Raw genomic sequence first — 14,943 nt, forward strand, 5'->3', positions numbered from 1 at the left:
ACCCTAACCCCCATTCCTTGCTGCTATACCAGGTAATACATTCACTGGCAGTTAGGTCCACATACTGTAGTTCTGCAATCAAATCCAGAGTCAGCACTGCAGGGGCAAACCAGAATTCAGCACATACATCACCTGTGGATCTGACTAGAGCTCTCCCGGCATCTGGTGCTGTGCTACAGGACATTTGTCAACGCTGGTCTGGGTGCCCGGCATTAGAGTGGATAGGGGTTTGGGGGGGTTCTGCACACAAAAGATAGGAAATTGATGCCCTCTGTTTGGCGGGCAATCTACCACTGTATGTTGGTTCACAACAGTGGGGGTGCTATCCCAAACATTAGCATACAAAGTCAAAAAAGAGAAGAAGAGTTTGTACGGATGCACTCCTTACTGGACAATCATGGAAAAAAATATATAAATGGTTTTATTCCTTTTCAAATATTGTTAAAAAAGTGGAGGTTCCTTTTATCTTTATTAGGACTGGAATGGATAAGGACTCCTTATCCATTCCAGTCCTAATAAAGATAAAAGGAACCTCCACTTTTTTAACAATATTTGAAAAGGAATAAAACCATTTATATATTTTTTTCCATGATTGTCCAGTAAGGAGTGCATCCGTACAAACTCTTCTTCTCTTTTTTGACTTTGCCCGGCATTAGATCCTGGCATTAGATCCTTCCCTCGCCGAGCAGCAGCACAGCAGCAGCGGAGTGTGTCCGACAGCGAGCTGCTCCTCCTACTGACCTCTTCTCCTTCTTTTGGGTCCATAACTACCGGCTTGCTCTGGGACACCGAGAACTGCAACTTGTAGTAAAGTCCCGGACCTCCTGCATCTCACAGAAGCGGCTTCCGCTACCCTGCCTGGGCAGCTTCTGATTGGTTGGCAGATGACGCTGAGAACAGATGTAGCGGAGGGGAAGGATGGGAGGAGGATGGCTCCCTGCAGGATCTGGGCTCTCAGGGTGCCAGCACTCTGCCTCTCACTTCTGACAGACCCCGATGCCTGCTGCGCTCCCCCCCTGCTTCCGGTTTTTGTAGCGCGCCCCAATAGTTTTTTAGTGTGCAATAGTTACGTCACTGTAGGGCGCACTGTCCAGCATATGGAGCCTCCTAGCTGCCCTCTCCACCTCCAGCTCACTGCCTCCGCCGGCAGGTGAGTCATCCGCTACTAGTAGCATAGTAGCGGTTAGCTATTGACTACCCAGCAGCGTATAATGTATAGTGTTAAGCCCCGCCTTGCTTTTAAAGTGGACGGAGCTATAAATCAAAGGGGCCCACCGGGGAATCCCCCGGTTCCCCCCCCCCGGGCCAGTCCGAGCCTGCACTTATTCATTATAATTGGTACATTCTTAAGGTGACTTTTATCATTTCTGCGCCCGATCGGTTTTCTTTGTATAATTTTATAGATGGGTTTGAAAGGCGCAGTGCCGGTCATCTCCTGCGCTGTGATTGGTTGATGACAAGTGCCTATCTATCAGGAGGGGTAGGGCTATGTTAAATCCCCACCCACTTCCCACTCTTTATCCACCACTGGCAGATCCTCCAGTTGTAGCCTATACATTAGCGAACAGTCTATTGCAATGGTAGCCAACTCCAGTCCCCGAGAGCTACCAACAGTTCACAGTTTCCAGACAAAGGTGCACTCATTACTCACTAACACATTTAAAAAGATCCAGGTGGAGCTAATGACTTCACTTGTGATTCTGTGGGGAGATCTGGAAAACATTAACTGTTGGTAGCTCTCGAGGACTGGAGTTGGCTACCCCAGGTCTATTGCCATGTGAAAAGGTCTATGGGGCATTTAAAAGCCATATGGTGTCTTCAATATATTGGGTGGGACATCATAGGAGATGCATGGTCTACAGGTAGAGCGTCAATGAGCTAGGGATGGTCTGTTAATATATCTATATTATAATTGTGTTTTTGTTTGTGCCATCTCCAATAATAATGTGCCTTAGTGGCTCCCACTGGTAAGAAAGGAGTCAATCCTTATTATTGTTATTATGAATTTATTTTTACCATCACAGTTTTGATGTATTTTTTTCAATTTCAGGATATTATCTGTATTAGTGTATCGTCAATATTAATTATTCCACTGCAACGACAGTATAGTCCTAACCGGTACTTGTGTACTTTCACGGCTCCCACGATGTGCATCGTACAGGGAAAAATCGCATCGCATTGCATGCGATCGCATGAGATCGCATGCGATCTGATGCGATGCAATGTCATTTTTCACAGAAATTATGGACATGAGTTGAAATCATGTAAAATGCACTCCAAATGTAATTTTTCACACTACCACCCCCACCATCAACGCCAACCCGAAGCGTGGCGAGCGGCGGCGGTACGCGTCCTACGACCTTTTCATACCCCCCACTATCCACGTCGGCGTGGAGTTGAGAATAGAAAGTGTGGCGAGCGCAGCGAGCCACCGAGCCCGAAGCGTGGCGAGCGGACACGGATACCTGTGAAGCCCGCGAGGGGACACGGATACCTGTGAAGGTATCCGCGTCCGCTCGCCACGCTTCGGGCTTGGTGGCTTGCCACACTTTCTATTCTCAACTCCACGCCGACGTGGATAGTGGGGGTATGAAAAGGTCGTAGGACGCGTGCCACGCTTCGCTCGCCACGCTTCGGGTTGGCGTTGATAGTGGGGGTGGTACAGTGTGAAAAATGACATTTGGGGTGCATTTTACATGATGTCAACTCATGTCCATTATTTCTGTGAAAAATGACATCGCATCACATCAGATCGCATGCGATTTTATAAAAATGCCTAAAAACACGGAAAAATCGCATCCCATCGCATGCCACTACATTTGGCATGCGATGGCATGCGATGGGAGCCGTGAAAGTACACAAGTACCTCCTAACCTACTGGCAGGCTAATTTGAATAAATTTATATTAAGAGGGAAATATACTTTGATGGGAGTTCTATTTAAAGAATGAAGCACAGCAGATCTAAGGTTAGCAGAGGCTGACTTATACCCCTTTCACACTCGCAGAGCCGGGTCATACCCGGGAATGTGTTCCCGGATGCTTCCCGGGACTCTACCTGGGAATGTACCCTTTCACACTGCACTCAGACCTGGGATCGACCCGGGACAGCCCCATTCACTCTGATACCGGGAAATCCCTGCAAATACATATGCATGTCATTAAAATTGGACTCCAGGGCTCTGAAAGATGACATCAGCATTTGTGAGCCCAAGAAAGCTCCAATCAGCAGTTTTTTTAAAGTCCCGTGTACCCAATCCCGGGTACGGGACCATTCACACTGACCGCATCCTGGGTCGATTGCGGAATCTACCCAGGTCAGGACCTGGGTCGATATCCCGGGATGTTCATCCCGGGATATTCTTTCAAGACCCTTTCACACTGAGCTAAATCCCGGGTTGTTGTGCATTCATGTGCAAAAACCCAGGATAAAATTGAGAGTGTGAAAGGGGTATTAGATCTGCGCGCGCTTGCAAAATCATGATTTCACCGTTGCACGCAAGGCTGCAAATTTATGTTTATCCTAAACATCCATTCCCATGCGTGCGGAGAAATCAGCATGCGAGTAGGGGGGGGGGCACTTGTGCGGGCGGCGGGCAGCGTTTAGATGACCCACAAAACTTTACGGGTCAACCAGAATGACCTCCAGAATATATGACAGACATTGCCGCACAGTAACAGTGAGCTAGGGTGTGGCCATTTAGATTTCATTCATGTCTGTCTTCCAGAACCCGGGACTTATTTCTTCCAGCACATTAATAGTACCAAATACGCCAATCTCTGCAAATGCTTGATAGAATCGATAGACGTTTCATACTGACTTACAGAAATATTTAATTCCTACTGTTATTGGCATCAAAGCACAGCTGTAGACAATGCTGGAAATATAAATGAATATAGAAAAGCATTTAGTATGTGTGGTTTACCTTTGTAAGCTCTTTATTACCAGACACAAAGGGTTCTTCATGCAAATTTTGTTTCTTAACATCACAGCGCCCTCTGGTGGCTGCTTATCCTATCTAAAAATAGACAATCGGTCAGAAGATAATACTGTTGTGTATTTGTAAAGGGTCAAATAGAAGCACAATAAATGACAATGCAAATTAGCAAGTAGAGCTGATACAGTATTTCTATTAGCCAAATTATTATAATTATTATTTTATATTTGAACTACAGTATGTGAGGCTACTTAGTGCACAGGTCTGTGGGAGACGTGTGTGTGGTGGCTGCTCTCTGCCAGTGCGCGGTGAAGTCTGTGACAAGCTGAGGTGGTTTTTTTTTTGCTTTAATAGGATCCTCTTTAGACCTATCGGATTTGTGCTTCCAGTGTCCAGTCCTTTTAAGGAGATGTATTAAACTCTTGTGTTGAAAATCAAATCACAGCAGCTATAGCTGCGTTGCTCTTATAAGAACAGACATTAATATGGCACCTTGTACTATTGTTTCCATGGCTGATGAGCTGCAATTGAAGGGGCATGAGAGTAATAATATTATTGATGGTTTATGGTAAATCAGTTGAGCATTCTGTTCTGGTGGTTTATGTCATATGGGGGTTATTCTGATTCACTCGGAAAGGCACAATGACTCTCTAATGGACAAAAGCATGTGCACTGCAGGTGGGGCAGATGTAACATGCAGAGAGAGTTAGATTTGGGTGTTTTATTGTTTCTGTGCAAGGTACTGTAAATACTGTCTGCTTTATTTTTACACTGCAGTATAGATATCAGTTTGAAGTACACCCCCCACCCAAATCTAACTCTGTCTGCACATGCTACATCAGCCCCACCTTATCTGTTATAATGGCATACATGTGTATTGAAACCAATTTTGCCACCCCCCCCCCCCCCATCTTATGTAATCCACATACAATAAAATGTATGTTAAGGAAAAAGAAAACTACTGTAAAATGCACATGTATGTAGGTGGTTATTCTGATTCACTCGCAAAGTCACAATCACCCTCTAAGGCAGTGGTTCCCAAACTGTGTGCCTACGCTCCCTGGGGTGCCTCGGAGCACTTGCAGGGGTGCCTCCGGTTGGTGGCCCAGAACCAATTCTAATTATTTGTGGCCAATGAAACAGGCAAAATCAGTGCTTGGGGCTTCCAATGATAAAATATGTGGGGAAACAAAAGTGAATTGTGTTCCTCACCACATAACTGGACCTAAGGATGACATTTAAGCACAACTTATTTCATTTAATTCTTTTTTTTTAATTCTTGGTAACAAACTTTGGCCTAGGGGTGCCCTGAAAAATATTCTGATACTTTAGGGTGCCGTGATTCAAAAAAGTTTGGGAACCTCTGCTCTAAGGGACAAAACCATATGCACTGCAGGTGGGACTGATGTAACATGTGCAGAGAGAATTAGATTTGGGTGGGGGGTGTACTTCAAACTGATATCTATATTGCAGTGTAAAAATAAAGCAACCAGTATTTACCCTGCACAGAAACAATAAATCACCCAAACTCTCTCTGCACATGTTACATCAGCCCCACCTGCAGTGCATATGGTTTTGTCCATTAGAGAGTGATTGTGCCTTTCCGAGTGAATCAGAATAACTACCATAGACTGAGATCTATGTACCACGGTAAATAGGGAATACCAAAGCCTTTTTCTACTAATTCAGGGCTGATCGCACACTGCAAATTTTCACAGCGGCCGATTATTGAAAGACTGCAAATGCGCAAGGCTGTCCTGCAATATAAGCCTGCTACTTTTTTTGATCACTGGCCATTCGCAAGGTAATTAACAGGAAGTAGGCGTAGAATCGCCCGTTTCATGGGAGTGTGAATAAAAATGCTAGGCGTGCCGGAGAAAAGCTGTGAGTGTCAGGGAAAATGCAGGCGTGCTCAAGCATTTTAGGGGAGGGTGTGTGACATCAGCAACAGGCCGGATATGCCTGTTTTACTCTGCTGAGTTCAATTCCGGGTTACGACTGTCGGGACGTCCCGGCAGCTGTGACCCTGTCTTGTTCTCGTTCTGCTCGACATCAAATCGGCAGGCAGGATTTAATGTCCCGCCTGCCGAGTGCTGAAAAGGGGGCATGGCCATGAGAAACGGCCGTGGATCATCGAGATCCGGCCGTGAGCTCGACCTTCCATGGCCGTTCTGCTTCTAAAGTCAGGCTCGTTTTGCCAAGATACCTTTTGAGGAAGACAGCATTGAATAGGCACCCGCCGCTATTTACCCCGTCGGAATTAGCGACGGGGGATTGAATACCCCCCTAAGTCTTTAGCAAATCTGCGCTTGTGATGAGTTGTGCCCAGTGGAAAAATCATTCGATGATGAGCTGTAAGTAGCCCATTACTTAAACTACCTTTGCATTACTTAAACATAAAACCCTTATCTAAAATAAGTGAGACGACACCAAATAATTCACACGTACAAGAAATAACCACACTGACACCGAGAATTAAGTTTAAAAAGGTCAGAGGAATATTTATTAAAGACCTTGTAAGCTGAACTAGTAAATTTGGAATTTGAATTTGGGTTTTTGAGTCCCTAACTTTAAACTAAAGGTTGGAGGATGGCAAAGACTAAGCCGCTGCCAACACGCCAGCCCAGTCAACTTGATATACGTAGAAAAAGAGAAACTGCAGGAGGGGTTCACCACCGCCTCCTAACTGGCACAACCTGCATCGTGAGGGTCTCACCACCCCCTAACCTGGCTGAGCCCTAAGCGGACGGTCCCGCAGGGAAGGACCACCCGCCGTCCTACGAAAGGGATGGTGCCCCACGATGACCGCTTGTGCCCCCCTTTGACTGCTGGCTGGTAGCGACTTCCCGCCATGCTGGCTGGAAAGCCACAAAAACAAAAAAATTTCCGCAGAAACCGCTTCTGCAAAAAACCACCAAGTCACTCACAGGGATAACCATCCCTACCGTGATCCCGATAATGGGGTGGGAGGGAGGGCTTCCAAAATGGAAAAGAAGGAAGAGGTCACATGATCTTCTGACTTAAATAACCTATGCCTGGCTACTCCCCTTAACCTCCTGATAGGTCCCTGCCTGATCACCAGCTTGTATCCAGGCAGAAACAGACAGACTAAGTTTTACCCTTGCTGAACTTTCTGTGAACCTAAGTCAGGGCTCTTATATGGCTTCTGGCTTATGCAGCCCTCAGCCACTCTTACAAATGGTTTTAAAGAGATACGACCCTTTTCGAACACATCTTTTCGCACATTCAGCAGCTGTATGGAGATGGGATAGTCAGACCCAGCACATGCAATAACATACATTGGGAAACAACAAACTAGGATTGCAAATAACCCAATTCTAGATCATTCCCCACATAGATAAGCTAAGACTGGCTAGCCTGCTTACTTTATAGGCTGGCCAATCAGGGGTTGTTGTTATAATTGTTATTATTATTATATAAGTTGCACACAATGCAAATTTGGTCGATTTGATTTTCAACTGCACATGCACGTAAATCGCTTAAAGGTTTTGCAGCGCAGGCATCTCACTGTTTATGCTTCAAGCACAGTTGCTCGAGATGCCAGCTATCTAAAGCATTTTGCAAATGTGCTTATCAGTGATTGGGTGGTGGCGGACAAAGATGGTCCACTTTATGGGGCCATCTGGTTGCACCCTCAGACGTTTTGACACTCACATTTGATGCTATACTGGACCTTACCGAGGGCTGGTGTACATTTTAATGGTGTGACCATTGATGACCAATGATTTTTCAGAAAGATGTGCCGTATTTCATTGCCTGAAAGTGATTCAGTCATTGCACCTGCATACACATGTATGTACATCAGCGAAGGGCTTGTAACGGTATTAGTTAAAAGTTATTACACTGGTAATAGATGCACACACATGTGGCAGTATCTCACTGATACCCCTTTCAGACCGCACATATTAACCGTTATATTGCCATTTTTTTACCGTTTCAAAACGGTAATATGTGCGGTCTGAAAGGTGCACAGTGATTTTACCGTTTCCAAAAAATGGTTTTTGGAAACGGTAAAAAAGGTGGGTCCTACCCTTTTCAGACCCATTTATTTGTTGTCTAGAACGGATCTGAAACGGTATTTCCCCCCTGCCCCCAGCGCAGGGAAGGGAATGATCACGCTGGGGGCAGGGGGTCCCTGCAGTGTATATTATATTAGTGGCGGGGTCCCTACAGGGAGTGGGAACTAGTAGTTCTCACAGCTGCCCTGTAGTATACCCAGCGCCTCTGGTCCTGCAGGATCCCTAGCAGCATCCCCCGCATCTCTCGGACAAGTGTCTGGGATGAGAGTGGGGGGGCCACTGCTACTGCTGGAGGTGAGCGGGGACGGGCTGCTCAGGCTGGGCTGCGGGCAGCTGTCTGCCCCATCAGCCTGCAGGTACCGGAGCGGGGCGGCCACGGCTGCTACCTCCAGCAGCCGAGTGCGGGCAGTGGGCTGCGTGAGCCCGATGTGGATGTCCCGCTGCCTCTGAGGAGGGGCTGTCCGGGGGGGTGGTGGTGGGAAAGGCTGCTTCCAGGGGGGGGGGGGGGGCGGCTGTCGGGTGTTTTTACGTAGAAAGGCTGCTTCCCGGGGGTGGCTGTCGGGGGGGGGGGGGGGGGGTAGAAAGGCTGCTTTACCGCTTTTACAGTATTGCTTTCACACCGCAAACCTGCTTTAGACCAGGTATTTACATGTGGTGTGAAAGGGGTTAAACTTGCTCTGACCCGTTTAAAAAAAACGTTTTAAATACCTGGTCTGAGCAGGTTTTGCGGTGTGAAAGCAGCATTACAAATAGCCCCAAGCACTCTGCTCCCTTTTGCCTCAGTGATGTCACTTATACGTATATAGGCCCTTATTCAGATCTGATCGCAGTACAAGTTTTTTCTTAAAATGGGCAAAACCATGTGCACATGCAGGTGGGGCAGATGTAACATGTATAGAGTTAGATTTGTGTGAGTGATTTTGTTTCTGTGCAGGGTAAATACTGGCTGCATTATTTTTACACTGCAATTTAGATTTCAGTTTCAACACACCCCACCCAAATTTAACTCTCTCTGCACATGTTACATCTGCCCCACCTGCAGTGCGCATGGTGTTGCCCATTTTGAGAACAAATATGTACTGCGATCAGATCTGAATAAGGGCCATAGAGTATACCCTATTTACTGACATCCCATCTGGCTAAACAACATAAATGTGGCTCATAATCTCAGAAAAACCATTGATTGTGTGCTGTTGCCCTGCAACGTAGTTCTTCGACAATTACGCTATTGATGTCTCTGGAGGACTCTTAATGACATACATAAGAAAGTGTATTGAACTTTTCATATGCTCCTGTGTTTGCTTTCATCTCTGAGGTGTCCTGGTCTGCAGGGTTATTCCAGTCCAGCCAAGTCTGCGGTTACTGATAATGAAAATGTACTTTACATTCTAAGCCACAGTAGATCCCGATGCCCTAAATCCCATTCCCCGCTTCCCTTAAGCATCGGATGGTATGATCCTGTGCAGTAGGACAGTGCCGGTGTCTAGCAGATATAATTGAGGTTATGCTTTTCTTTTAATAACAAAATGACAGCATATGAAGTACTTGATTTTTCTTGAACAATTTGCATATCATCCCCTAAAGCTCTTAAGCTCTGCTACCCATCGGCAAATAGAGTAATAACCCAGAACTGCCTCATTAACGGCACAGAATGAAGCCTAAATGTCGGAATAATAATGCCTGCCGTATTAATTGCTTGTAGAAAAAAAATTAAAGTTAACCGCTGTAAGAAAGTTGAAGAGAATTTTCTGTTTTGAAGTGACTCATTAAAATGTCATATTTTATCCAGAGAGATTTCCCAGTGCACAGTTTAGCCGTAGACAATTAAATGTGTATCCTGGGACAAGTTACTTGATATGTTTTGTCAGGACTAGGCAACCTCTGTGCCTTTTAATGCTTTTTTCCCAATGTTACTTTCTTTTTAACATCCCTCAAATAATATGTTACAATTGTACGGAAAAAAACAGTGGACGAGAATCATACAAAATGCATTCATGCAGAAGGTAAAATGAAAATTTGTAACACAAAGTAACTACATGGCATAACACAAGTGATAAATGAGGCAATACCTAGCATAGCAAGGTTCAGGGTAGAGATGAGGGGGTTCAGATTTACTCGGTTCTTACCACCAAATTAGCACATGTTCGGATGTTTCCTATTGGCTATCCAAAACATGTGACTTTCTGTAGCAAATAAGATGCCGCTTTGAGATCTGAATATATCCGGATCCGGATCAATCCGATCTGCTCATCTTTAGTTGAGGGGTGTGTACAAATCTCCAGTTCCTGGGATGGCCAAGGAGGCACAGCCATGTCCGCAACATGCCCGCAGAGCCATGCCTGCCTCCTTGAGCTCCACACTGAGGTTGGTTCTCTGTTTGGTATTTGATCCTCCGGCTTGTTATGTGTAGTGCATTGCACATTATCCTTTCACTAATATTTATTGCCAAAACAGATCATAGCTTTTTTTATTTTTTTTTCTCTTCAAAATTAGATTCTTTACTATGGATTTTTGCCTTTTGCAGCAAAAGGTACACTTCTGCCAAGCTGGGATGCATGTTGATTTATTAATATTTAGCAAACCTAGTTGGCTGGCTACCTATGGTGAGTCCAGATGTTTATTCACCATTGATGGCAGAGTTGCAGTGTTGTCATGACAGCTATGGTTTATCCTCACCCATCGTTCACCCCTTAGCTCCACCCTCCTTTTCTGATTTTTCTCCGCTGTAACATGTCGGGAGTTGTACGGCCCCTCAAAGGTTTTAACCAGAGACTGTTTTCTATGAATGGAGATTAAAGATGGCAGCATCAAAGAAGACCAATGGCGGTGAACCATTCATCCTACCTTGCAGTATATTCTTCACTGGTCAGGTGTAATTGGTCAGTGTTAATCTTGGTGTTATGACCATCAGTGGCGTAACTAACATTTTTGCGCCCCGCGCCGATATTGACAGCACCGCCCCCCTCTGACTAGCCCAGTGTAAGTAAAGTTATGCACCCCCATTACCCCTCCGCATGCCGCCGCCACCTTCCAGGTCCCGCGGCACAGATATCCTCCTGGCTCCTGTAGTTCAAATGAAAAATGACACCACAACGGGCGCCGTGCTAGGAAACAAGTACCAATTTTTCAATATAGTTGTGGCAAGCAATAATTTTTATTTATCATAATGACCTGTAATATTTACCTTATATATACGAAAAATATTCATTTTTACACAACATTTGAATTTATACAACAAATATGAGCGACGCTGGCATTTTAGTGGCTATTTTGAACATCTCTCACAATGTTCAATTGAATTCTCCTCACAGAATCAAGACAAATAATTAGCTCCACCTGTGCATCTCTAAAATGTGTCACTCAGTAATGAGTGCACCTGTCAGATGACCTGGAAAACATGAACTGTGTGGGGTCCTGAGAACCGAGTTTAGAATAGTTGCAGAATAGCCTTAAATTTGGACACCAAGAGCTGTTAGATTCAAAATGATGACATCATGTTTGTTTCCATGGGATAGATTGAATAAAGCATCTAAACAGACAATTGGCGGTGTTCTATCATTCTCTAGAATGCAACAGAGAACTAGGGTTATCTTTTCTAAAGATCTAAAAGCGAAAAGTAGGGATGTTGCCCATAGTAACATAGTAATTAAGGCTGAAAAAATACATTAGTCCATCGAGTTCAACCTATCTAACTTGTAACTACTGATCTATAGGATTCCCTTAGTGGCCAAAAATGTATCCAGTTTTGATTTAAATTCATCAACAGTAGTTGCTGTAATCACCCCCCGGCAATGAGTTCCAGAATGTTACTGCTCTAATGTTGAAGAATCCTCTTCTTAATTCAGTACGGAATAACTTTTCCTCGAGCCTCAGTACATGCCCGCGTGTCCTAAGTATAGGCCTGTTAGTGATCAAATCGTCTCCCAGTTCCATATGATTCCCAATCCTGTATTTGAATATACTAATCATATCACCTCGCAACCTCTGTTTCTCCAGTGAAAACATATTCAGCCTGGTTAACCTATCTTTGTATTCTAGTGATTTGAGACCTTTTGCTAGCTGAGTCGCCCTTCTCTGCACCTGTTCCAATCCATTTATGTCATTTTTAAGGTGCGGTGCCCAGATCTGAACACAGTATTCAAAGTCTGGTCTCACCAATGCCTTGTAAAGAGGCACTATCACATTGGCATCCCCCATTTAATGTTTGCCAGTGTCCTGTTTGCTTTTGCTGCTGCACTGGAACAGTGTGCACTATTACCCAATTTATCATCTATGATGACCCCCAAGTCCTTATTCTCCATAATAACTCCATTTAGCCTATAAGTAGCTTGGACATTTTTTGTTCCCATAATGAATTACATTACATTTTTACAATCAGATTGTAGCTATAATTTCTCTATCTGTTACTCTATCAGTGCTCCCACTTACCTTCTTTGTCTATTTGCAATTTAGAAAACGATAGACATAATCTGAATGGTTGCTATAGGCAACATCCCCACTTTCCACTTTTAGAAGCTTTAGAAAATCTAAATCATGTGTCTATTGTTACTAGCAGTGTAACAATAGCCATCCCAAAGTCTTTTATCCAGTGGGCAAGTATTTCACACTGATATTGGGGAAGATTTATTAAGCAAGGTGCAGTGATAAAGTGGCTGGTACTTTATCACCGGCCAATCAGCTCCTATCTGCTATGTTACAGGCTGGGTTTGAAAATGACAGTTAGGAGCTGAATGACCGGCAATAAAGTACCATCCAGTATGAACACTGTTTGGGAGATCAGGTCCCTCATCATAATATTAAAATGTCAGTTATCTTTATCTAGCCAGTTTATCTATGAAAATCCATAGACAAAGTTCTCTCCATCTAGGTCAGGGGTGGCCAAACTTGTCCTCAAGATCTACCAACGGTGCATGTTTTCCAGGCAACCTGTGCATCTATAGTAGGAATGAATGCAGCATGTTTTAAAATGTGACAGTTAGTAATGACCACAGCTGTGCACCAGCTAGGTAACCTGGAAAATGTGGACCGTTGGTAGATCTTGAGGACCAGTTTGGCCACCCCTGATCTAGGTCATTGTGCTCACTGACTTGAACAGGATTAATAATGCACCTGTGGACAAAACATTGAACTGAATGGGACATTTTTTTAAATGAATTACCCATTTTTTTTTGTTATTTGTTTTTGAATCTTCGGAGTCTTATTTTAATTAAACCATTTTTTCCCAAGATATACTGTATTAACTGAATGATAATAAATTCACCCGGTTTGCTGATTTCAGGGCTTTGTGATTCTGCTTGTTTTGAGGTTTGGATACTCTGTGATTTATAGATTGATTTTCCTTCAGTAGATTTATTCAGTGATAAGACAATTGATCTTTAAATCAGTAAAAGAAAATGAAATGGTAATTTCTCTCCTAAACGTGATTAACCTTTTTGTCTCTTATGTTTTGTTTCTTCCGTAGGATGTTCCCACTAAGCTGGTGGCTAAAGCAGTCCCACTGCCGATGACAGTCCGTGGACATTGGTTTTTGAGCCCAAGGACTGAGTACACGGTGGCTGTTCAGACTGCATCGAAGCAGGTGGATGGGGATTATGTTGTGTCTGAGTGGAGCGAGATCATTGAATTCTGCACTGCAGGTGAGAATTGTGCTGTTCTTTCTTCAGGGCTGTAGTTGTTCATTGCACTGCTTTTCTTTTCAGCATCAGCTAAAGCTTTTATGCAAATGCACTTGTACATTAAATGGAGATATTTTTACAAGTACTTTCCGAAATTGTGGGCTTTGACATTTGCTAACAGAAATCCGCCACATTAAAATAAAATTCATCCCCTTGTTATCTGCTTGTTTCCTAGGGTGACCACCTCATCCCTTTAATTCTGGTTACATATTAATTACACAGGTTCTGTGGCTGGCTGACTTCACGACTCGATTTTACCTGGTTTTAATCAGCCACAGAATCTTTGTAATTAATATGTGTCCAGAATTAAAGCAAACCACCCAACATGACCTTCTCCAGGAGGGACACAATGCTCTGTTTCTGCACTTTCCTCTTAATTTATGACTGCCATCACCTGTTTAAAACAGGTTTATGGATAAGAAAGGGGCTTCACCACAGGTGCTGGTAATCATAAATTCAGAGGGGAGTGCAGGAGCAGAGCAATATGTCCCTCCTGGAGAGGGTCATGTTGGAGGTATGATTAAAGGGATGAGGTGGTAACCCTTATGTTTCCTAGTATATGACTGTGATTCTGCTGTCACCGTGGTTACTTGCAGAACTCTGCCAGCTGTACAGATGGAGCAGCTCCTGGCGATAGAATTGCCAATCGCCGCTGTGCGCCATCCAACAGAAAGGGGATGCACGCGCAAGAGACACTCGCATGCCCCATTCTATAGGAGCCCTCCTCCGGCTCTCTGCTGATCCCCCGTAGCCCCCCCACAGCCCCACTTAACACTGCCCATCTCACTGAAGTGGAGACGGGCAGGGAATCCGCTCCCCACTGCCGTGCTGATAGGGACGTGTGAGACGGGGCGGTGTTTTCCAACAAATGTACGCAGCCTAGCGAGCAGGATTGAATCCCCCCATATTCATATGTAATTTTTACTGTATTCAATACTTTTTTATATTTATTTTCTGCTATGCAAAAGTAGATGAACGAAGCCATGGTGATAAAGTGGAGAGGTTGCACAAAGTAACTAATCGCTTTATAACTGTCATTTATGTGTTACAGGGTCATTCCATGAAATATAGGACACAATACCTGTAAATTACATTTCACATAACGCCAAAGTTTTAGTATATTTATGCAGCTAAAAGCTTGTGGTATATTGTGTGACAATTGAAAATTGGTTTACATATCTGTCCTCCTAGGTGTGGTACATCTCAGCACACAACTGATGGCTGTGGTGGTCATGAGTGTACGCAGCAGATGTGGAGCTGGACTGCACACATCTGTAATTATCGCCTATCGA

General features: G+C 44.3%; 1 protein-coding gene across 2 annotated transcripts in view; it reads left to right on the forward strand.

Moving 5' to 3' along the window:
- The window catches only part of PHYHIPL (phytanoyl-CoA 2-hydroxylase interacting protein like), a 146,449-nt gene that overhangs the window by 125,371 nt on the left and 6,135 nt on the right, over window positions 1-14,943 (forward strand). For both annotated transcript variants that reach the window (XM_083149115.1, XM_083149116.1), the window contains exon 3: window positions 13,438-13,612. In XM_083149115.1, coding sequence (XP_083005241.1) covers window positions 13,438-13,612 — 175 coding nt within the window. The remainder of the gene's footprint in view (window positions 1-13,437; window positions 13,613-14,943) is intronic.

Source organism: Crinia signifera, chromosome 6, assembly GCF_055691185.1.
Source record: "Crinia signifera chromosome 6, ASM5569118v1, whole genome shotgun sequence".
NCBI lineage: Eukaryota > Metazoa > Chordata > Amphibia > Anura > Myobatrachidae > Crinia > Crinia signifera.